The sequence below is a fragment of the Martes martes genome (assembly GCF_963455335.1).
Source record: "Martes martes genome assembly, chromosome: X".
Lineage (NCBI taxonomy): Eukaryota > Metazoa > Chordata > Mammalia > Carnivora > Mustelidae > Martes > Martes martes.
In genome coordinates, this window is record NC_137897.1 from 79036801 (window position 1) to 79058892 (window position 22092).

General features: G+C 44.6%; 4 protein-coding genes across 4 annotated transcripts; 2 read left to right on the forward strand and 2 right to left on the reverse strand.

Moving 5' to 3' along the window:
- Positions 1-7674: 7674 nt before the first annotated feature.
- On the reverse strand, positions 7675-8073 carry LOC308337434 (histone H2B type F-M-like; the record flags this gene model as incomplete). Its single annotated transcript, XM_080795543.1, has 1 exon — positions 7675-8073. The coding sequence occupies one exon, from the start codon at positions 8071-8073 to the stop codon at positions 7675-7677; it is 399 nt and encodes a 132-aa protein (XP_080651669.1).
- Positions 8074-11523: 3450 nt separating this feature from the next.
- Positions 11524-12057, reverse strand: LOC308337435 (histone H2B, sperm-like; the record flags this gene model as incomplete). Its single annotated transcript, XM_080795544.1, has 1 exon — positions 11524-12057. One exon carries the CDS (start codon positions 12055-12057, stop codon positions 11524-11526), a length of 534 nt encoding a protein of 177 aa, XP_080651670.1.
- Positions 12058-14549: 2492 nt separating this feature from the next.
- On the forward strand, positions 14550-14966 carry LOC308337436 (histone H2B type W-T-like; the record flags this gene model as incomplete). Its single annotated transcript, XM_080795545.1, has 1 exon — positions 14550-14966. The coding sequence occupies one exon, from the start codon at positions 14550-14552 to the stop codon at positions 14964-14966; it is 417 nt and encodes a 138-aa protein (XP_080651671.1).
- A 6000-nt stretch (positions 14967-20966) lies between these two features.
- On the forward strand, positions 20967-21500 carry LOC308337437 (histone H2B, sperm-like; the record flags this gene model as incomplete). The annotated part of the gene is made up of 1 exon (XM_080795546.1): positions 20967-21500. The coding sequence occupies one exon, from the start codon at positions 20967-20969 to the stop codon at positions 21498-21500; it is 534 nt and encodes a 177-aa protein (XP_080651672.1).
- Between the last annotated feature and the right edge of the window lie 592 nt (positions 21501-22092).

The window sequence follows — 22092 nt, forward strand, 5'->3', positions numbered from 1 at the left end:
CTGCTGCACTATTCCCAGCCGTAAGAGCAGGGAAGCCAGCTGGGAGCCCTGGGTCTTGGTGCCAGCTTTCTGCTCTCTTTCGCCATAAACTGTGAACCGCCAAGCAGTCATGCAACTGCTTTCCTGGGACTGACCAGCACATGGCAAAAGTGTAGCAAAACCCTCCCCTGGACAAATAGCATGGGTCTGTGCCACCGGACTCCCCAAAACTTGGAGTTCTGAAACTCAGTCACATGCCTGAGATAAAAAAGCTTGGACATAGGCAGGGCAAACCCAGGGTTCAGACAGAAACTGGCGACATGAGCAGGGAGATAGATTGTTCTTCTGTGAGGGCTCACTGAAGAGTGAAGAGCGTGAACCTTCAACTTCGGGGCTAGAGAGCAGGGCGCCATTATGTTCATCCCACCCATCAGCGCTGAAAGCCTGCAGGGAACAAGACGGCACCACCTAGTGGACGCTGGAGCTGCTTACACCAAGTCCGGGCCCCCTGTGCCCTAGAGGTGCATGTCCCCTGCAACAAGTCCCCTGAGAATCAGCACAGCAAGCTCTGCCCCCAGAAGACCAGCGCAAACAACTCAATGGCACCAAGTCTACCGATCGCAGAGTGCTACAAAGCTTCAGCTCTAGGGCAAACAGGATCTAGCTTCCTTTTCACTTTTATTCTTTATTTTCTTTAAATTATTTTTCTTTCTATTCCTTTTTAAATTCCCTTATGAATTTTTTATTTTTATTTTTATTTTTTATAGCTTTCTTTATTTATTTTGGGCAGGGAGGGACAGAGGAAACGGGAGAGAATCCTCAATTGGAGTCCATGCTGAGCATGGAGCCTGCCTCGGGGCTCAATCCCAGGACCCCGAGATCATGACCTGAGCCAAAACCAACAGCCAGACGCTTAAGTGCCTGAGCCACCCAGGTGCCCCTATTGTTAATTTTTTTAAAAAATTTTAGACATACGTATTTGGTTTATTTTCAGTATTGTTTTCTTTTCTTTTTTTATCTTTTATTTTGGGATCTAGATTCTTTTAACAAGCAGACCAAAAAACACCCAGGATCTAGTTCTTTTAGGGGTGGGGGTATTGTCGTTTTTTTTTTTCTTTTTTGGTTTTTGTTTGTTTGTTTGTTTCCTTGGGCTTTGTGTTGTTTTTTCTTGGGGGGTTCTTTTTTTTTTTTTCCCTTTCTTTTCATTTCCGGACAACATGGCGAGACAGAGAAATTCACCCCAAAGGAAGAACAGGACGTAGGACTCACTGGCAAGGATTTATCAATACAGATATAAATAAGATGTATGAACTAGAATTGAAAACAACGATTATCAGGATACTAGCTGGGCTTGAGAAACTCATAGAAGACACTAGAGAATCCCTTACTACAGAGATAAAAGAACTAAAGTCTAGTCAGACTAAATTAAAGATGTTATAACTGAGATGCAATCTGATATGGAGGCCATTGAAACGAGGATGGACAAAGACAAGGAACGATTCAGTGATATAAATGATAAAATTATGGAAAATAATGAAGCTGAAAAGAAGAGGGAAAGAGAGGTAATGGACCACGCAGGTAGACTTAGGGAACTTAACAACTTATTAAAATGTAATAACATTCATGGCATAGGAGTCCCGGAAGATGAAGAGAGAGAGAAGGGGGCATAAGGTTTAGTCAAACAATTGGAGGTGAAAACTTCCCTCACCTGGAGAGGAACACAGGCATCAAAATCCAAGAAGCAGAGAGAATTCCCTTTAAATTCAGCAGAAGCCAACCATTGCCAAGGCATAGCATAGTCAAATTCACAAAATACACAGACAAGGAAAGAATCCTGAAAGCAGAAAAGAAAAAAAAAAAGTGCTTAACCTACAGGGGAAGACAGATCAGGTTCACAGCAGATCAGTCCACAGAAACATGGCAGGAGGGCAGAAGCAAGTGACAGGAAATAGTCAAGTAGGCAACATGCTGAATGGGGAAACTATGCAGCCGAGAATTCTTTATCTAGCAAGGCTGTCATTCAGAACAGAAGGAGAGAGAAAGAGTTTCCCAAACAAGAACTAAAGGAGCTCATGACCACGAAACCATCCCTGCAAGAAATTTTAAGGGGGATTCTCTGAGTGGAGAAAAAGAGACCAAAAGCAGCAAAGACTAGAACATCCCCCAGAACATCACCAGATACACCAACTCTACAGGTAACACAATGGAACTAAATTCATATCTTTCAATAATCATTCTGAATATAAAGGGAATACATCCTCCAATCAAAAGACATAGGGTATCAGAATGGATAAAGAAACAAGATCCATCTATCTGCTGCTCACAAGAGAGAAATTTTAGGCTTAAAGACACCTACAGATTGTGAGGGGGATGGAGAACCATCTGTCAGGCTAATGGACGACAGAAAGCCAGAGTAGCCATACTTACGTCAGACAAACTAGATTTTAAAACAAAGAGTGTAACAAGAGAAGAAGAAGGGCATTATACCCCAGTTAAGGGTTCTGTCCATCACGAAGATCCAACAATGGCAAACACTTACACCCCTAACTTGGGAGCACCAAATATATAAATCAATTAATAATAAACAGAAGGAAACTCATTGATAACAATACAATAATAGTAAGGGACTTTAACACCCCACTTATAGCAATGGACAGACAATTATCTTAGCAGAAAATCAACAAGGAAATATGGCTTTAAATGACAACACTAGACCAGATGAACTTAAGAGACACATTCAGAACATTTCATCCTAATGCACCAGAATACACATTGTTTTTGAGAGCACAAGGAACATTCTCCAGAATAGATCACATACTGGGTCACAAACCAGCCCTCAACAAGTACAAAAAGATCGAGACCACACCGGGCATATTTTCAGACCCCAACACCAAGAAACTTGAAGTGAGCCACAAACAAGCAAATAAACAAAAACCAAACCAAAACAAAACAAAAACCCCCTCAAATACATGGAGTTTAAAGAGCATCTTACTGAAGAATGAATGGGTTAACCAGGAAATTAAAGGAGAAATACAAAAAAATACATGGAAGCAAATGAAAATGAATACATGACAGTCCAAAACTTTTGGGATGCAGCAAAGGCAGTCCTAATGGGGAAGAATAATCTAATACAGGCCTAACTCAAGAACCAAAAAAGTCTCAAACACACAACTTAACCTTGTGCCTAAAGTAGCCGAAAGGGAGCAGCAAATAAAATCTAAAGCCAGCAGAAGAAAGGAACTAATAGAAATTAGAGCAGAAATGAAATAGAAACAAACAAACAAAAAATTGAGTAGGACAGATTAAGAAATCTTGAGCTAGTTCTTCAAAAGAAGTAATAAAATTGATAAGCCCTTAGCCAGATTTATCAAAAACAAAAGAGAAAAGGCCCAAATAGATCAAATCGTGAATGAAGGAGGAAGGATCACAACCAATACCACAGAAATACAGACTATTATATATAAGAGACTACTATGAGAAATTAAATGCCAACAAACTAGGCAACCTGGAAGAAATTAACAAATTCCTAGAAACCTACAAACTACCAAAACTGAAACAGGAATAAATAGGAAACTTGTACAGACCCATAAACATTAAAAAAAAAAATCATTTCAGTAATCAAAAATCTCCCAACAAGCAGAAGTCCTGGGCCAGATGTCTTCCCAGGGGAATTCTACCAGACATTTAAAGAAGAGTTAATTGCACCCCAGTGCTTATAGCAGCAATGTCCACAATAACTAAGTTGTGGAAAGAGCCTAGATGTCCATCAACAGATGAATGGATAAAGTAGGTGTCATTCATATATATATATATATATATATATATATATATATACACAGACACACATACATACATACACACACACAATGGAATATTACTCACCCATCTGAAAAGATGGATACTTAGCATTTACATTGACATGGATGGAACTGGAGGGTATTATGCTGAGTGAGAGAAGTCAATCAGAGAAAGAATGATCATATGAGTTCACTTCTATGTGCAATACGAGAAACAGCACAGAGGACCATTGGGGAAAAGAGGGAAAACTGAAGGCAAAGTCATCAGAGAGGGAGAAAAACCATGAGAGGCTCTTAACTATAGGAAACAAACTGAGGGTTGCTGGAGAGGTGGTGTGGGGGATGGGGAAATTGGGTGATGGGCATTAAGGAGGACATGTGATGTCGATGAGCCCTGGATGTTATACGCCACTGATAAATTATTGAACACTAAAGCTGAAACTAATGATGTACCATAACTTGGCTAATTGAATTTCAATTAAAAAAATAAAATAAAGAAGTGTTAATACCTGTTCTTCTCAAATTGTTCCCAAAAAATAGAAATGGAAGGAAAACTTCTAAACTCATTCTACGAATCCAGCATTACTTTGATTATAAAGCCAATGCCCCAACTAAAAAGGAGAATTACAGGCTAATATCCCTGATGTACAAGAGTGCAAAAATTCTCAATAAAATAGTAGCAAATTGAATTCAACTATACATTAGAAGAATTATTCACCACGATCAAGTGGGATTTATTCCTGGGCTGCCGGTTTGGTGGTTCAATAGTCACAAGTCAGTCAACATGATGCACTGCATTAATAAAAGAAAGGATGAGAGTCATACGATCCTGTCACTAGATGCAGAAAAAGCATGTGACAAAAGACAGCATCCTTTCTTGATAAAAACCATCAATAAAGTAGGGATAGATGGAACACACCTCAACAGCGATAAAGGCCATATACAAAAGACCCATAGCTAATATCATCCTCAATGGGGAAAAACTGAGAGCCTTTCCCCTGTGGTCAAGAATAGGACAGAGATTTCCACTCTCACCATTGCTATTAAAGATAGTACAGGAAAGGGACCTGGGTGGCTCAGTCGGTCCAGGGTCCTGGATCAGGACTTTGGCTCAGGTCCCAGGGTCCTGGGATCAAGCCCCACGTCAGGCTCCCTGACCAGCGGGGATTCTGCTTCTCCCTCTGTCCCTCCCCAACTCGTGCTCTCTCACTCTCTCATATAAATAAGTAACATCTTAAAAAATTAATATATATATGAAGTATCATCGTACTGGAAGTCTTAGCCTCAGCAGACAACAGAAAGAAATAAAAGGCATCCAAATTGGCAAGGTAGAAGTCTAACTTTAACTATTTGCAGACAATATGATACTCTATGTAGAAAATCCAAAACTCCACCATAAAAGTTGTTATAACTCTTACATGAATTCAGCAAAGTCACAGGATACAAAATCAATGTGCAGAAATCTGTTGCATTTCTTTTTTTTTTTAAAAAAGATTTTATTTATTTATTTGACACAGAGAGAGAGATCACAAGTAGGCAGAGAGGCAGGCAGAAAGAGAAGGGGAAGCAGGCTCCCTGCTGAGCAGAGAGCCCGATGCAGTTCTCGATCCCAGGACCCTGAGACCATGACCCTAGCCGAAGGCAGAGGCTTAACCCACTGAGCCGCCCAGGCCCCCCGTTGCATTTCTATATAACAATAACAAAGCAGCAGAAAAAGAAATCAAGGAATCGATCCCATTTGCAATTGCACCAAAAACAATAAGATACCTATGAATAAATCTGATGAAAAAGGTAAAAGAACTGTATCTGAAAACTATAGATCACTTATGAAAGAAATTGAAGAGGACACAAAGAAATGGAGAAACATTTCATGCTCAGAGACTGCGAGAACAAATATTGTTAAAACGTCTACCCTACCCAAAGCAGTCTACATGTTTAATGCAATCCCTATCAAAATACCAATCAAACCCTATCAAAATACCAATATCAAAATCCCTATCAAAATACCACCAGCAGTTTCCATAGGGCTAGAACAAACAGTCCTAAAATTTGTATGGAACCACAACCAAGACCCTGAAGAGCCAAAGAAATCCTGGAAAAGAAAAGCAAAATGGGAGTCATCACAATTCCAGATTTCAAACTATTTTACAAATCTGTAGTGATCAAGACAGTATGGTACTGGCACAAAAACAGGTAGATCCGTGGAACAGAAGAGAAAACCTAGAAAAGGAAGCACAACTATGTCTTTGGCAAAGCAGGAAAGAATATCCAATGAGAAAAAGACAGTCTCTTCAACACATGGTGTTGGGGAAAATGGACAGCAACATGCAGAGGAATGAAACTAGACTGCTTTCTTACACCATATACAAAAAGAAATTCAAAATGGGTGAAAGACCTAAATGTGAGACAGGAAACCATCAAAATCCTAGGGGAGAACATAGGCAGGATCCTCTCTAACCTCAGCCATAGCAACTTCTTACTAGACATGTCCCTGGAGCCAAGGGAAACAAAAGCAAAAATGAACTATTGGGAATTCATCAAGATAAACAGCTTCTGCACAGCCAAGAAAACAATCAACAAAACTAAAAGGCGGCCTGTGGAATGGGAGAACATATTTGCAAACAACGTATCTGGTAAAAGGTTAGAATCCAAAATCAATAAGGAACTTATCAAACTCAACACTCGAAAACAACAACAACAACAACAAAAACAAATCCAGTTAAGATATGGGCAGAAGAGGGTGCCTGGGTGGCTCAGTGGGTTAAAGCCTCTGCCTTCGGCTCAGGTCATGATCTCAGGGTCCTGGGATCGAGTCCCACATCGGGCTCTCTGCTCAGCAGGGAGCCTGCTTCCTCATCTCTCTCTCTGCCTGCCTCTCTGCTTACTTGTGATTTCTCTCTGTCAAATAAATAAATAAAATCTTAAAAAAAAAAAAGATATGTTCAGAAGACATGAATAGACACTTCCAAAGAAGACATCCAGAAGGCTAACAAACATATGAAAAGATGCTCAACATCACTCACCATCAGGGAAATACAAATCAAAACCACCATGAGATACCCCCTCACCTCTGTTAGAATGGCTAAAATTAACAAGACAGGAAACAACAGATGTTGACAAGGATGTGGAGAAGGGGGAACCCTCTGGCACTGTTGGTGGGAAAGCAATCTGGTGCTGCCACTCTGGAAAACAGTATGGAGTTTCCTCAAAAAGTTAAAAATAGAGCTACCTTATGATCCAGCAGTTGCATACTAGGTATTTACCCACAGGACACAAAAATACAGATTCAAAGGGGTACATGCACCCCAATGTTTATAGCAGCATTATAAACAATAGCCAAACTATGAGGAGAACCATGATGTCCGTTGACTGATGAATGGGTAGAGTTTGTGTGTGTATACACAGATAAAACACACACACAGACACACACACACACACACACACACACACACACATACTGGATAATTACTAATGAAAAAATGAAATCTTGCCATTTGCAATGACATCGATGGAGCTAGAGTGTATAATCCTAAGTGAAATTGGTCAGTCAGAGAAAGACAAATAGCATATGATCACACTCATATGTGAAATTAAAGAGAAAAAACAAGTTATGAATATATGGAAAGAGGGAAAAGGAGAAAAAGAGAGAGGGAAACAAACCATAAGAGACTCCTAAGAATACAGAACAAACTGAGGTTCAATGGAGGAAGGTGGGTGAGGGATGGGCTGGATGGGTGATGGGTAAATGAGAAAAGTGTTTTACGGTTGGGCAGATGGGCACAGGTACAAACACTAGAGTAGGTGGGACTCTTGAGAGTTACAGGTCTTTTTGTGCCAAGTGTGGTGGCTCTGAAAAGAGCCTTTGGTTTGCAAGGTGGTGAGGCGGTCCGGAGGCAGCTCATTGGCGGGAGGTGTACCTGAGGATGGCCTTGCTGGCCTCAGACAAGGCGAACTTGCCAATCTCCCCGGGCAGCAGCAGGCACGCAGTTGTCTGGATCTCCCTGGAAGTGATGGTGGTGCGCTTGGTGGAGCAGGCCAGGCGAGACGCCTCGTCGTCGATGTGCTCGAAGATGTCCTTGATGAAAGAATCCAAGACACTCACAGCCCTTTGTGAGAGGCTCAGGCCCTCGTGAACCTGCTTCAGAACGCTGGGGAAGTAGGTGGCGAAACTGTTGTGGGAGCGGCGGTGGCCACGGCCCCTTGGCTGCTCCTGCTTCGGTCTCTTCGTGTCCGCTGCGGTGGGCTCCTCGGTGCCCAGGCTTTCTTCAGAAGAGGTCTCACAGCCAGGTTCCGCCATGTGGATCTCACCTTCCCAGCAGCTCAAACGGAAGGACACTGGCTGTGGGTGAGGCATGCCAGCCCTTTTATGGTCGTTGCATTTCCTGATGACACGTGCAACCCCTGTCTGATTGGACAGAATGCAAAGCCATGAAGCGGGTGACTTAGCTAGGTCTTGTCAGATCTGATTTCAAGCCTTCGAGCTTGATATCACTTCAGTCAGAGTGAGAATCAGACATCCTCTGATTTTCTTTGACAGCCTCCAGAAAAACTTTTAAACATTCCATGTGATGGTGTGGTTTACCTCCGAATGTGGGGTCAGGATCTTGGAGTTTTGCAATCCAGCACAACTTTGACCTCTGTGCTGAGCTTGGAGCCTGCTTGGAAATCTCGCCCTCTCCCTCTGCCCTTCCCCATCCTCTCCTACCCTCCCTTTCTCTCCCTCTCTAAAAAAAAGTTTCATGTTGGAAATCTGGAGTAAACTATACCTTCACATGGACTGTTTGAAACAAATGGGAGTACATCAAACCAAAAAGCTTCTGCACAGCAAAGGAAATCGTCAACAAAATGAAATAGCAAACTACCAAAACAGAGAAAATATTTGCAAATCATGAGTCTGATAAAATGTTAATATCCAAAATATAGAGTGAATTTGAAAAACTCAAAAGCAGAAAAAAGAAAAATTAAACAACTTGATTAAAACCTAGGCAAATGATCTGAATAGCCATTTTTCCACAGAAGACCTACAGAAGCCCAACATGTACATGAAAAGGTCTTCCACATCACTAATCAGGGAAAGACAAATCAAAACTACAAGGAAGTAAAACTTCAAACCTGTTAGAATGGCTATAATAAAAAAAGACAAGGAATAACAAATGCTTGTGAGGATGGAGAGAAAAAAGAAGTCTATTGAGTTGCCTGAGGGGGCTCAGTCCTTAAGCCTCTGCCTTCAACTGAGGTCACAATGCCAGGATCCTGGGATCCAGTCCTGAGTGGGACTCCCTGTGCAGCGGGGAGCCTACTTCTCCCTCTGCCTGTTTCTTCCCCTACTTTTGCACTCTCTGTCAAATAAATGAATAAAATCTTTTAAAAAACTTAAACAATTAAAAAAAAAAGGAAGTCTCATGCCCTGTTGGTAACGGAATGTATGGAATGTAATTTGGTACAACCACTTTGGAAAAGAGCATGGAGGTTCCTCAAGAAATTGGAAGTACCACCTGATGCAACAATTCCACTTTGGGGTATTTATCTGCAGAAAGTGGGTACGATGAATGGGCACTACCATGTTCTTTGCAGCATTATTTACTATAGCCAAGAAATGGAAACATCCTAAGTATCCATTTCTGTCGGCAGGATATGGCCTGGCTTTACATGCTTTGAAGCCAGACCGACCTGGGTGCAAATCCCAGCTTTATTACTTACCAGTTGTGTGCCATCAGGGAAGTTCCCTGAGCCTGTGTTTCCTCGTCTGTAAAAAGGGAATGATAGCAGTACCCACCTCATAGGGTTGTTGTGAACATTAAATGAGATGACGGAAGTAAAATGCTTAGCACAAGAGACATAATGAGCACTCAGTAAATGAACTTGCAGCTTTCAGATCACTTCTGATTGGGGAAGGTAGGCCTAAACGACATCAGCAAACAAACCACACGATACGTATCTCCAGGCTACAGACTTTTTTGAAGTGCCTCCAGTGAAGGGGTTCCCGTCCACAAATTTAAGGAAATTTTAATATTGAAAGACAAATCTATAAGTTACTTAAATAAACCAAGAGAAAATAGTGTTCTCAATGGCTGCTGGAGCTACGGAAAGGGCATGTTTGATATCTAATAAGTTCCCTGAAATGGCTTAGAAAACCAAAATTGTTATTCTGAGCACATGGATCTCAAACAAAATCTTAATACCATCTTTGCTGATGAAACGCTACTATCATTCTTATTAGAGCCAGAAAGTGGACAGAAAGCTTCTTATCAACATGACGGTCGAAAAGTATTTGTGAATATTTGGAAATTAAATTTTAAAAAGATTTAAACACTACGAAAAGAGCCTATATAGGTTTAGTTGATCTGATTGCACTGCAAAAGAGTAAATATCTAGAACAGCTTTGTCTTGGAAAACATTACACTCTTAAAAATAAACAGGAACCGCCCCCCCCCCAAAATAAATAAAATAAACAGGAACCTTAGCGGGCTCTAAGCAAATGCAACCTGAAGTCAAGCATGGCTTTTTTTTTTTTTATTTTTAAACTCACAGACACATTTGCAGTGTCTATTCCAGACATACAGTAGATACCAAGAATTTCATTGAGTGAATGAATGAGCCATATTTTCAATCTTTAGGTAGTAAGAATGGTGGGGGTGGGGGGGACGAGATTAAGAAGATGACTAATTTAAATGAGAGGTGGTAAGAAGTAACCTAATAGAGTTTTCTTAAGCACCAGGAAAATTAATTCAATTGTATGGCTTTCCTCCCCATTTTCTTATGGGCCTTGGTGGAGAGAGCGGATCTCTGCTTTCAAGCGCCGATCTTGCACTTAACAAGGTTTGTGACTCTGTGCCCTCCGGACCTGAGTTTCTTCTGTTATAAACTAGGTATAATAGCATTGTTGTAAACGCCAGATAAAATAGTACCTGTAAAAGTCCTCTGTAAACTAAAAAATACTGTATAGGGCTAGGGTGATATTATCACAAATATGACAGTGCTGCTTTCTCTGCTATTGCAATAAAAGACCTGATAAAGAAAACAAAACAAAACAAAACAAACAAACAAAAAATAAACAAAGGGGAACTGCCAAAGCTCTTATGTCAGTAATATCTGCCAATAGTTACTGCACAAAACATTAAGACAGAAGTTTTCATAAATTTATTGCAGAATCCACTTAAAAACTGTAGTAAGAACCCACAATATCGTGTTAACAGCCTAACTTTCAAATGCGTATGAAAAATATTTTTCTCTATAAAGGCATAGAGGAGATTGACCTTGCCTCAGATATTTAAAAATCTCTTTACTAACCCACCTAAGAGAGGTCAGATGGATTCTTATATCAGCTTCTGCACTTTATCTGTTGCCATATCACCCATAAGGAAACTCTGGAAAATTCCCCACATGCTCATGAGAGAATGAGAAAGAAAAGGGTAACATCACACTATAACAAAACTAACCCCCCACTGAGGCTGACCTGCAGAAATAACTAACAGAAATGAGTGTTTGGGAAAGCCAAGACATGCCGCATGGTTAAGGAGAGCCCACAGCGGTCCAAGGAATAAAGTGCACTCCAATACAGAGTAAAGTAGTGCTGATCCTGTTTTGTTCAAAGTAAAAATGCTGTAAATATCCACAGAATGCCGCAGCAAGAACAAAAACTATAGAGTTTGTCCCACTTTTTAAAGCTACAGGTCTTTCCCGCCAAGTAAGGTGGCTCTGAAAAGAGCCTTTGGTTTACGAGGTGGTCAGGTGGTCTGGAGGCAGCTCATTGGCGGAAGGTGTACCTGAGGATGGCTTTGGTGGCCTCGGACACGGCGTGCTTGCCAATCTCCCCGGGCAGCAGCAGGCGCACAGCTGTCTGGATCTCCCTGGAGGTGATGGTGGTGCGCTGGGTGGAGCGGGCCAGGCGAGAGGCCTCGTCGGCGATGCGCTCGAAGATGTCCTTGATGAACGAATCCAAGACGCTCACGGCCTTCTTCGAGAGGCTCAGGCCCTCCTGAACCTGCTTCAGAACCCTGGGGAAGTAGGTGGCGAAACTGTTGTAGGAGCGGCGGTGGCGGCGGCGGCGGCGGCATTGGCCCCTTGGCGAATTCTGCTCCGGGCCCTTCGGGTCAGCTTCTGTGGGCTCCTCCCCTGTGCCCAGGCTTTCCTCCCGCGAGGGCTCACAGCCAGGCTCCGCCATGTGGGGCTCGCCTTTCCCACGCTTCACAAGGAAGGACGATGGCGGCTGTGGGGGGAGGAGGGGGGCGCTGGCCCGTTTAGAGTCACGGCGCTTCCTGACGTCACGGGCAACCTCCATACCTGATTGGACCAAATGCAAGGCAGGAAAGCGGGGCTCTATGCCAGGCCGCGTCACCTGTGATTGCATACCCTTGAACGTGACATCACATCAGACAGTCAGAGAGGGAAATCCAGGGCCCTCTAAACTCCTTGGGACCTCGGTCAGAAAATCTTTCAAACAGTCCATTCCGTTGGGCGTTTTGTCTGCTCGTTTTCAACCTCAAAACAGTAACAGATCTTAGAAGAGTCATGTTTTTATTGCAATACTTTATATCCCACGTCATTACCTTATTTCAGATAAGCAGTAAGTGGCATTGGGTCAGGATGTGCTAGAAACCAGGATGCTCTGGAGACCCAGAGTCAACGTGTCTACCTGCATTCTGGAAAACGTTCCCTGGGTACTTGAAAACACTGTGTATTCTGCTGCTTTCAGATGGAATATTCTGAACGTATCTGCTAAACCCATCTGGTCCAGTGGGTCATTCAAAGCCATTGGCTCCTTGTTGATTTTCTGTTTAGACCACCTGTCCATTGATGTAACTCAGGCCTTAAGGTCCCCTGCTACTATTGTGTTATTATCGATTAGTTCCTTTGTGCTTGGTATTCACTGTTTTTATGTATTTGGGTGCTCCCACGTTGGGTGCGTAAATATTTATAACTCTTATAGCTTCTTATTGGAGTATCCTCTTTATTATTATAGAGTATCCTTCTTTGTCTCTCGTCACAGTCCTTTTTTTTTTTTTTAATTGTGTTATGTTAGTCACCATCCAGCACACCATTGGATTTTGGTGTAGCGTTCCTGATCCATTACTGCCATGTAACTCCCGGTGCTCATCACAACACGTGGCCTCCTTAATACCCATCACTGAGTACCCCCATCCCCATCCCCTCCTCCCCTCTAAAACCCTCAGATTGTTTCCCGGAGTCCACAGTCTCTCATGGTTCATGGCCCCCTCTAAATCCCCCCACCTTCAGTTTTCCCTCCCTTCCTCTAATGTCCTCCGTGCTATTCCTTATGTTCCACCTATGACTGAAACCGTTAAGGTCTAGTTTGTCCGATACAACTGTTGCTACTCTGGCTTTATTTTGACATCCACGTGCATGATAGGTGTTGCTCCATCCCCTCACTTTCCAAACATTGGTGTCTTTAGGCCTAAAATGAGTCTCTTGTAGGCAGCATATAGATGGGTCTTTTTTTTTTTTTTGATCCCTTCTGTCACCCTATGTCTTTTGATTGGAGCATTTAGTGCATTCACATTCAAAGTAATTATCGATAGATATGTATTTATCACCATTTTATTACCTGTTCCGTGGTTGTTTCTGAAGATTTTCTCCGATCTTTTCTTGTCTTTCTCTCTTTCATGTTTTGCTGATTTTCTTTAATGACATATTTGGGTCCCGTGCTCTTTATTCTTTGCCTATTTGTTAGTGGTTTTTGATTTGTGGGTGCCATTAAGTTTGTGTATAACCTCTTCTGCACATAGCAGTCCGTATTAAGTTGATGGTCACTTAAGTTTGAACCCTTTCTCGGCTCCTCTCCTCCTCGTGTTTTGGGTACATGTTGTTACATTTTAGTTTTTATTTATTTTTATTTTCATTTTTCGTAGTGAGGGAGAGAGTGGGGAGGGGAAGAGGGAGGAGGAGTGAGAGAATCTGAAGTGGGTTCCACGCTGGCCATGGAGCCCAACGTGGGGCTGCATCCCACAACCCCAAATCATGACCTGAGCCGAGATCAAGAGTCAGATGCTCAACCGACTGAGCCACACAGGCATCCCTACGTTGTTACATTTTAAATCCTTGTATTTTGTGAATTCCTTGACTGACTTTTTACGAAAATATTCCATTTTTAGTGCTTTTGTGGTTTTTTTTTTCTACCTGGTTACTGCCAGGTTTCCTCAGATCTGATGGCAGGCCCTCGAGCTTGACATCGCCTCCATTTTGGGCTCTGCGCTGAGAGTGGAGCCTGCTTGGGAATCTCTCCCTCTCTTCTCGCCACTCCCCCTTCCCTCCTACTTTTTCTCTCTCCCTTCCCAAAAAGAAAAAAAATTTTTTTCAAATTGGAAATCTGAAGTAAACTAAACCTTTACTTCTGATACCTGACATCTTGACATCGCCTCAGTCCGTGTGGTATACAGTCAGCCTCTATATTTCTCGTGTGGGCCACCAGAAAAATGTTGAAACATTCCACGTAAAGGTATAGTTTACTCAGTGCAGAGCCGAAAATTGTGCTGGATTTCATAACCCTGAGATCGTGACCCCACCTCAGGAGGTAAACTACATCAGCACATGGAATTTCTGCTTCCCACACGGACTGAAGCGATGTCAAGCTCGAGGGCCGGCCATCAGATCTGAGGAGCCTGGCTCAGTGACCGGCTTCCTGGGATTGCATTTTGTCCAATCAGATGGGGCTTGCGGGTGACGTCGGGAAACGCGGCGACTATAAGTGAGCATGCGCCCCGCAAACCGCTGCCAGTGTCCTTCCTTCTGAGCTGTCGGGAAGGCGAGCCCCACATGGCTGAACCTGGCTGTGAGACCTCTTCTGAGGAGAGCCTGGGCACCGAGGAGCCCACGGCAGCGGACCCGAGGAGTCCAAAGCAGGAGCCGCCAAGGCGCCGCGGGCGCCGCCGCGGCCGCCGCGGTGGCCGCTCCCCTGACAGTTTTGCCACCTACTTCCCCAGGGTTCTGAAGCAGGTTCACGAGGGCCTGAGCCTCTCGCAGAAGGCCGTGAGCGTCATGGATTCGTTCGTCAAGGACATGTTCGAGCGCATCGTCGACGAGGCGTCTCGCCTGGCCCGCTCCACCAAGCGCTCCACCATCACCTCTAGGGAGATCCAGACAGCCGTGCGCCTGCTGCTGCCCGGGGAGATTGGCAAGCACGCCGTGTCTGAGGCCACCAAGGCTGTCATCAGGTTCAAAAGACGTGAATGAGCTGCCTCTGGACCGCCTGACCACCTCGCAAACCAAAGGCTCTTTTCAGAGCCACCTCACTTGGCCCAGAAAGACCTGTAACTCTCCAGAGTGCCACCTACTCTGGCGTTTCGGCCTGGGCCATTCTGCCCATTCTTAAAACCCTTTTAACCGTGAGCGAGTCCACTTTAATATATGCGTGTGGTGCGGTCTGTTATGATTTTCCTTGACCCTATCGCATTTCGTCACTTTCCTAAACGGCCCGTTCCTTCAGGTCAGCCTCTTCAGGACTCTTGACCGTCACAGCTGGGTCCACAGTAATTTTTCTTGCCTTTTGTGTTCTCCTTCTCCCACTCACCTAGAGTAGTGTCGTCTCGAGATTTTTTGAGTGTGTTGATATAGCAACAAGTGAAGGGCTGTAGCGGATACAGAACTCACACTTACCCCATTCACACTCGCTCAACACAGTCCCTCAACCTAATTCAGTTACTTACATAAAAGAGGACCCAAACACTGTGCAGAAAACTCAATCTAGACTCATGCCCTACTCAAGCTCCCGACCTTCTGATAGGCCTACTTTACTTCATCCGAATTCAACCTGCTTCTATCCTCTTTCCCTTTTGACACAAAAGTCTTCCTGAGCTGCAATTAAGCATGGATGACGGGGTCCTCCAATGAGAGCAGCTGTGCTCCCAGCCTCCGCTAGAAGCAGCCAATAAGCATCTGGCGGCACAGGATCCACGGCCGTTGGCCCAAAGGGTGGTGGGGTGACCAGAGCTGAACCAATAACAGCCTTCCTGTGACACGGGGCACCGCCTGGAGATTGAGGGGGAAGGTGGTGGTGGTGTCTGTCTGCCTGTGGGCTTCTGCTGAAGCTCTTGCTTTGAACCAGGGTGGTTGAAGGGTAAACATGCCCATGTCACAGTGGGACATGTCCCTATTGCTTTGCATCAAAATAAGAGGAGGCTGTTTGGCAATAAAGAGCACTAAGAGGACTCCTTCCTCTACGTCACGGGATTGGATGGGTAGGACCACTTAAGATAATGGCAATGCCCTTTAACACCCATGGTGTTTTTTCTTCTTGGTACATGGTCTAGGCTTGGGTTTGCTTTTTTTCTTTTTCTTTTCTTTTCTTTTCTTTCCTTTTCTTTCTTCTTCCTTCTTTCCTGCCTGCCTTCTTCTTTCTTTCTTTCCTTCTTTATTTCTTTCTTCCTTGTTTCCTTTTCCTATAGGTACATGCTGAATTTCAAGGTAGTTGGTGATTATCTGAGAGCTTTGCATTTAACTGAGTTCTAGCTTCTTATATATCTGTGAAGAGAGAACACACTGGCGGGGTGAGGGTGTTGGGGGGGGGGTTCGGTGCTTGAAATTTGTTACGAGTAGCACTAAAACCCACTATTTCATCATGTTTGCTATGTATCCCATGTGGACATTTAAAATAAATTCTAAATAACCTTTGACCTGAATGTAGAAACCTGTGAAAGGTGTCACTCTGAGACAAACGGTGAGACAAACGCTAGCAAATGTGCAGCAATCCAACCTTTTCTCGAGTCCATCAGAAGAGAGATAAATCCAAAGGGATATGAAAAGGCATGGAGGGCTCGCTGCATACATACTCAAGGAAAGCTACCAAAAAATGAAGGGCCAGTAAATCCCTGTGGGTGGTCCCTAGAAATTGCCATTTACATGGGGAACTAAATTTTTGAAGCCACAGGCTCTTTTCAGAGCCATATGCCTTTTCAGAGAAAGGCCTGTGGACCATTTAGAAAAATTACATTCTGTTTCACAAAGTCTCTTAATTTCCGTCATGCTAATTGCTGCCGGTTCACAATGCCCTTTCTGTCCACATGACTTACAGTGGTTTTTCAAAGTTATTCACGCACATTGGTCTCATACATATCATTTTACTTAAAAAGTCGTTTTAAGAATGGGAATCCAGAGGAGCTTGGGAAGATGGCAGAGTAGGAGGAGACTGAGCTCACCCTGTCCCACGTTTACAATTAGTTATCATCCACAACAAGTAAATAAACCAGAGAGCAACCCAACGACTGGAAGAACGAACCGCACGCTAAATATAGGGAGGAAGCTGCATCTGAATGCTTAGGAAGGTAAGAAATGTGCAGAGAGGCTGCCTGCAGGAACATGTGGGGAGGGCAGAGAAATGGGCCCTCGCACCAGGGAACTCACACGGAGGAGACTAATACCCACACCGTTCGGCTGTGGGAACTAGAGGGGCTGAATACCATGAGTTTGGATAACCAGTGGGACTTGGAGCCTGGAGCTCTGCAAGTCAGCTGTCTCAGCACTGAGCAAGCCAGGAGGGAGAGTGACAGCTGGGTCGCCACCCTGAAAGAGAGAGCAGCCCGTGTGGAGAAGCAACATAAAAACGGCAGTTTACACGATGCCAGGGGCAAACGGGAGACAGGACTGTTCATACGGATTTTGGAGCGTGGTGGGGGACTTCTCTGAGCAGGAAGGAGCTGCAGGTGCCATTTTCCTCCCCTGCCCCGCAGCATAAACATAAGGCCGTCTGTGCACTGCACAGACACTTGCTACCTAACCCGCTAGCAGTGTGCCATGCCCCCCAGTTCTCCTGAGGACTTGCCCACTCCAAGCCTGCTGGCCTCAGCCCTGGGGGGTGAGGGGGTCAGGGCAGATTTTGTTATCGCGGTGCATGCCCCACCCAGCCACCGGGTGCACAGCTGCTGTTGTGGGTGGGGCCCAGCTGCACCCAGCCATTGCCTCCAGCCACACCCAGCTTCATGCCCCTGGCCAACCCAACACACAGGCCCAGCCACCACAGCACTTGGGGGAATCCGGCAGAGGACCAATGGCCCAACGCAAATTTTGCTCCCAAGTACCCTGGCGGGCCTGCCCTCCCTCCTTCCCCAGAGCGGGCTTCCCTGGGTCCCGGTAACACCACAGAGAACAAGCACAGCCCACAACAGGCAGAGAGTCAGTGCAGATGCCTGCCCTGAAAGGAAACCGACTCAGACACAAGAGCAGGGCGTAAGCGACACACATAGGATACTCTCCTGAAGTGCCAAGTCCTGGTCAACAGGGGACACAGCACTGCAGGGCACCCTGGGACTACCTCTTCACAAAGTCACTACTTTCAAGAGCAGAAGACGTAGCTGACTTCCGTAACATGCAGGAACAGATACAGAGAAGCAGACAAAATGAGGAAACAGAGAACTTTATCCCACATGAAAGAACGGGACCAGGCCACGGTCAGAGATCTAAGCAGAAGAGATGCAAGTAACATCTCTGATAGAGAATTTAAAGCAATGATCGGTGACGATACTCACTGAACTTAAGAAAAGAGTAGAAGACACGAGTGAGACCCTTAACACAGAGATAAGGGGGAACATAGTGGAGATAAAGGGCTCCGTAAACGAGATGAGAAACACATTTGATGGAATGAACAGCAGGATGGAAGCAGCAGAGGAATGAATTGGTGACCTAGAAGACAGAGTAGTGGAAAGGAATCAAGCCGAACAATAGAGATAAAAAACAATTGCGCAAAACGAGAATGGAATTAGGGAACTCAGTGAGTCCATCAAATGTAATAATATTCACATTTTAGGAGTCCCAGAAGAAGAAGAAGAAGGAGGAGGAGGAGGAGGAGGAGGAGGACGAGGACGAGGACGAGGACGAGGACGAGGAGAGATAAAAGGAAGCAGAAAGCTTATTAGGAGAAATAATAGATGAAAACTTTCCTAAACTGGGGAAGGAAACAAACATCCAGATCCAGGTGGCACAGAGAACTGCCACAAAAATCAACAGAGGCAGACCCACGCCGAGACATACTGTAATTAAATCAGCGAAATAGGGTGAAAAGGAAAATTTGAAAAGCAGAAAGACAAAAGAAGACAGCAATTTACAAGGGAAAGCCAAAACCCGTAAGGCGAGTGGGAGACTTTTCAAGAGAAACTTTGCAAGCCGGAGGGCAGTGGCATGATACATGCAGGGAGCTGAAAGGCAAGAATCTGCTGCCAGGAAGACTCTATCCAGCAAGGCTGCCGTTCAGAATTGAAGGAGAGATAGAGAGTTTCCCAGACAAACCAAAACTGAAGGAGTTTGTGACCACTAAACCGGCCCTGCAGGAAATAGTAAAGTGGACTCTGTGTGGAAAGGAGAGACCCAAAGTGACAAGGATCAAGGTAGAAAAAAAAAAAACCACAAAAGCACTAAAAATGGAATATTTTGGTAAAAAGTCAGTCAAGGAATTCACAAAATACAAGGATTTAAAATGTAACAACGTAGGGACGCCTGGGTGGCTCAGTCGGTTGAGCGTCTGACTCTTGATCTCGGCTCAGGTCATGATTTGGGGTTGTGGGATGCAGCCCCACGTTGGGCTCCATGGCCAGCGTGGAACCCACTTCAGATTCTCTCACTCCTCCTCCCTCTTCCCCTCCCCACTCTCTCCCTCACTACGAAAAATGAAAATAAAAATAAATAAAAACTAAAATGTAACAACATGTACCCAAAACACGAGGAGGAGAGGAGCCGAGAAAGGGTTCAAACTTAAGTGACCATCAACTTAATACGGACTGCTATGTGCAGAAGAGGTTATACACAAACTTAATGGCACCCACAAATCAAAAACCACTAACAAATAGGCAAAGAATAAAGAGCACGGGACCCAAATATGTCATTAAAGAAAATCAGCAAAACATGAAAGAGAGAAAGACAAGAAAAGATCGGAGAAAATCTTCAGAAACAACCACGGAACAGGTAATAAAATGGTGATAAATACATATCTATCGATAATTACTTTGAATGTGAATGCACTAAATGCTCCAATCAAAAGACATAGGGTGACAGAAGGGATCAAAAAAAAAAAAAAGACCCATCTATATGCTGCCTACAAGAGACTCATTTTAGGCCTAAAGACACCAACGTTTGGAAAGTGAGGGGATGGAGCAACACCTATCATGCACGTGGATGTCAAAATAAAGCCAGAGTAGCAACAGTTGTATCGGACAAACTAGACCTTAACGGTTTCAGTCATAGGTGGAACATAAGGAATAGCACGGAGGACATTAGAGGAAGGGAGGGAAAACTGAAGGTGGGGGGATTCAGAGGGGGCCACGAACCATGAGAGACTGTGGACTCCGGGAAACAATCTGAGGGTTTTAGAGGGGAGGAGGGGATGGGGATGGGGGTACTCAGTGATGGGTATTAAGGAGGCCACGTGTTGTGATGAGCACCGGGAGTTACATGGCAGTAATGGATCAGGAACGCTACACCAAAATCCAATGGTGTGCTGGATGGTGACTAACATAACACAATTAAAAAAAAAAAAAAGGACTGTGACGAGAGACAAAGAAGGATACTCTATAATAATAAAGAGGATACTCCAATAAGAAGCTATAAGAGTTATAAATATTTACGCACCCAACGTGGGAGCACCCAAATACATAAAAACAGTGAATACCAAGCACAAAGGAACTAATCGATAATAACACAATAGTAGCAGGGGACCTTAAGGCCTGAGTTACATCAATGGACAGGTGGTCTAAACAGAAAATCAACAAGGAGCCAATGGCTTTGAATGACCCACTGGACCAGATGGGTTTAGCAGATACGTTCAGAATATTCCATCTGAAAGCAGCAGAATACACAGTGTTTTCAAGTACCCAGGGAACGTTTTCCAGAATGCAGGTAGACACGTTGACTCTGGGTCTCCAGAGCATCCTGGTTTCTAGCACATCCTGACCCAATGCCACTTACTGCTTATCTGAAATAAGGTAATGACGTGGGATATAAAGTATTGCAATAAAAACATGACTCTTCTAAGATCTGTTACTGTTTTGAGGTTGAAAACGAGCAGACAAAACGCCCAACGGAATGGACTGTTTGAAAGATTTTCTGACCGAGGTCCCAAGGAGTTTAGAGGGCCCTGGATTTCCCTCTCTGACTGTCTGATGTGATGTCACGTTCAAGGGTATGCAATCACAGGTGACGCGGCCTGGCATAGAGCCCCGCTTTCCTGCCTTGCATTTGGTCCAATCAGGTATGGAGGTTGCCCGTGACGTCAGGAAGCGCCGCGACTCTAAACGGGCCAGCGCCCCCCTCCTCCCCCCACAGCCGCCATCGTCCTTCCTTGTGAAGCGTGGGAAAGGCGAGCCCCACATGGCGGAGCCTGGCTGTGAGCCCTCGCGGGAGGAAAGCCTGGGCACAGGGGAGGAGCCCACAGAAGCTGACCCGAAGGGCCCGGAGCAGAATTCGCCAAGGGGCCAATGCCGCCGCCGCCGCCGCCACCGCCGCTCCTACAACAGTTTCGCCACCTACTTCCCCAGGGTTCTGAAGCAGGTTCAGGAGGGCCTGAGCCTCTCGAAGAAGGCCGTGAGCGTCTTGGATTCGTTCATCAAGGACATCTTCGAGCGCATCGCCGACGAGGCCTCTCGCCTGGCCCGCTCCACCCAGCGCACCACCATCACCTCCAGGGAGATCCAGACAGCTGTGCGCCTGCTGCTGCCCGGGGAGATTGGCAAGCACGCCGTGTCCGAGGCCACCAAAGCCATCCTCAGGTACACCTTCCGCCAATGAGCTGCCTCCGGACCACCTGACCACCTCGTAAACCAAAGGCTCTTTTCAGAGCCACCTTACTTGGCGGGAAAGACCTGTAGCTTTAAAAAGTGGGACAAACTCTATAGTTTTTGTTCTTGCTGCGGCATTCTGTGGATATTTACAGCATTTTTACTTTGAACAAAACAGGATCAGCACTACTTTACTCTGTATTGGAGTGCACTTTATTCCTTGGACCGCTGTGGGCTCTCCTTAACCATGCGGCATGTCTTGGCTTTCCCAAACACTCATTTCTGTTAGTTATTTCTGCAGGTCAGCCTCAGTGGGGGGTTAGTTTTGTTATAGTGTGATGTTACCCTTTTCTTTCTCATTCTCTCATGAGCATGTGGGGAATTTTCCAGAGTTTCCTTATGGGTGATATGGCAACAGATAAAGTGCAGAAGCTGATATAAGAATCCATCTGACCTCTCTTAGGTGGGTTAGTAAAGAGATTTTTAAATATCTGAGGCAAGGTCAATCTCCTCTATGCCTTTATAGAGAAAAATATTTTTCATACGCATTTGAAAGTTAGGCTGTTAACACGATATTGTGGGTTCTTACTACAGTTTTTAAG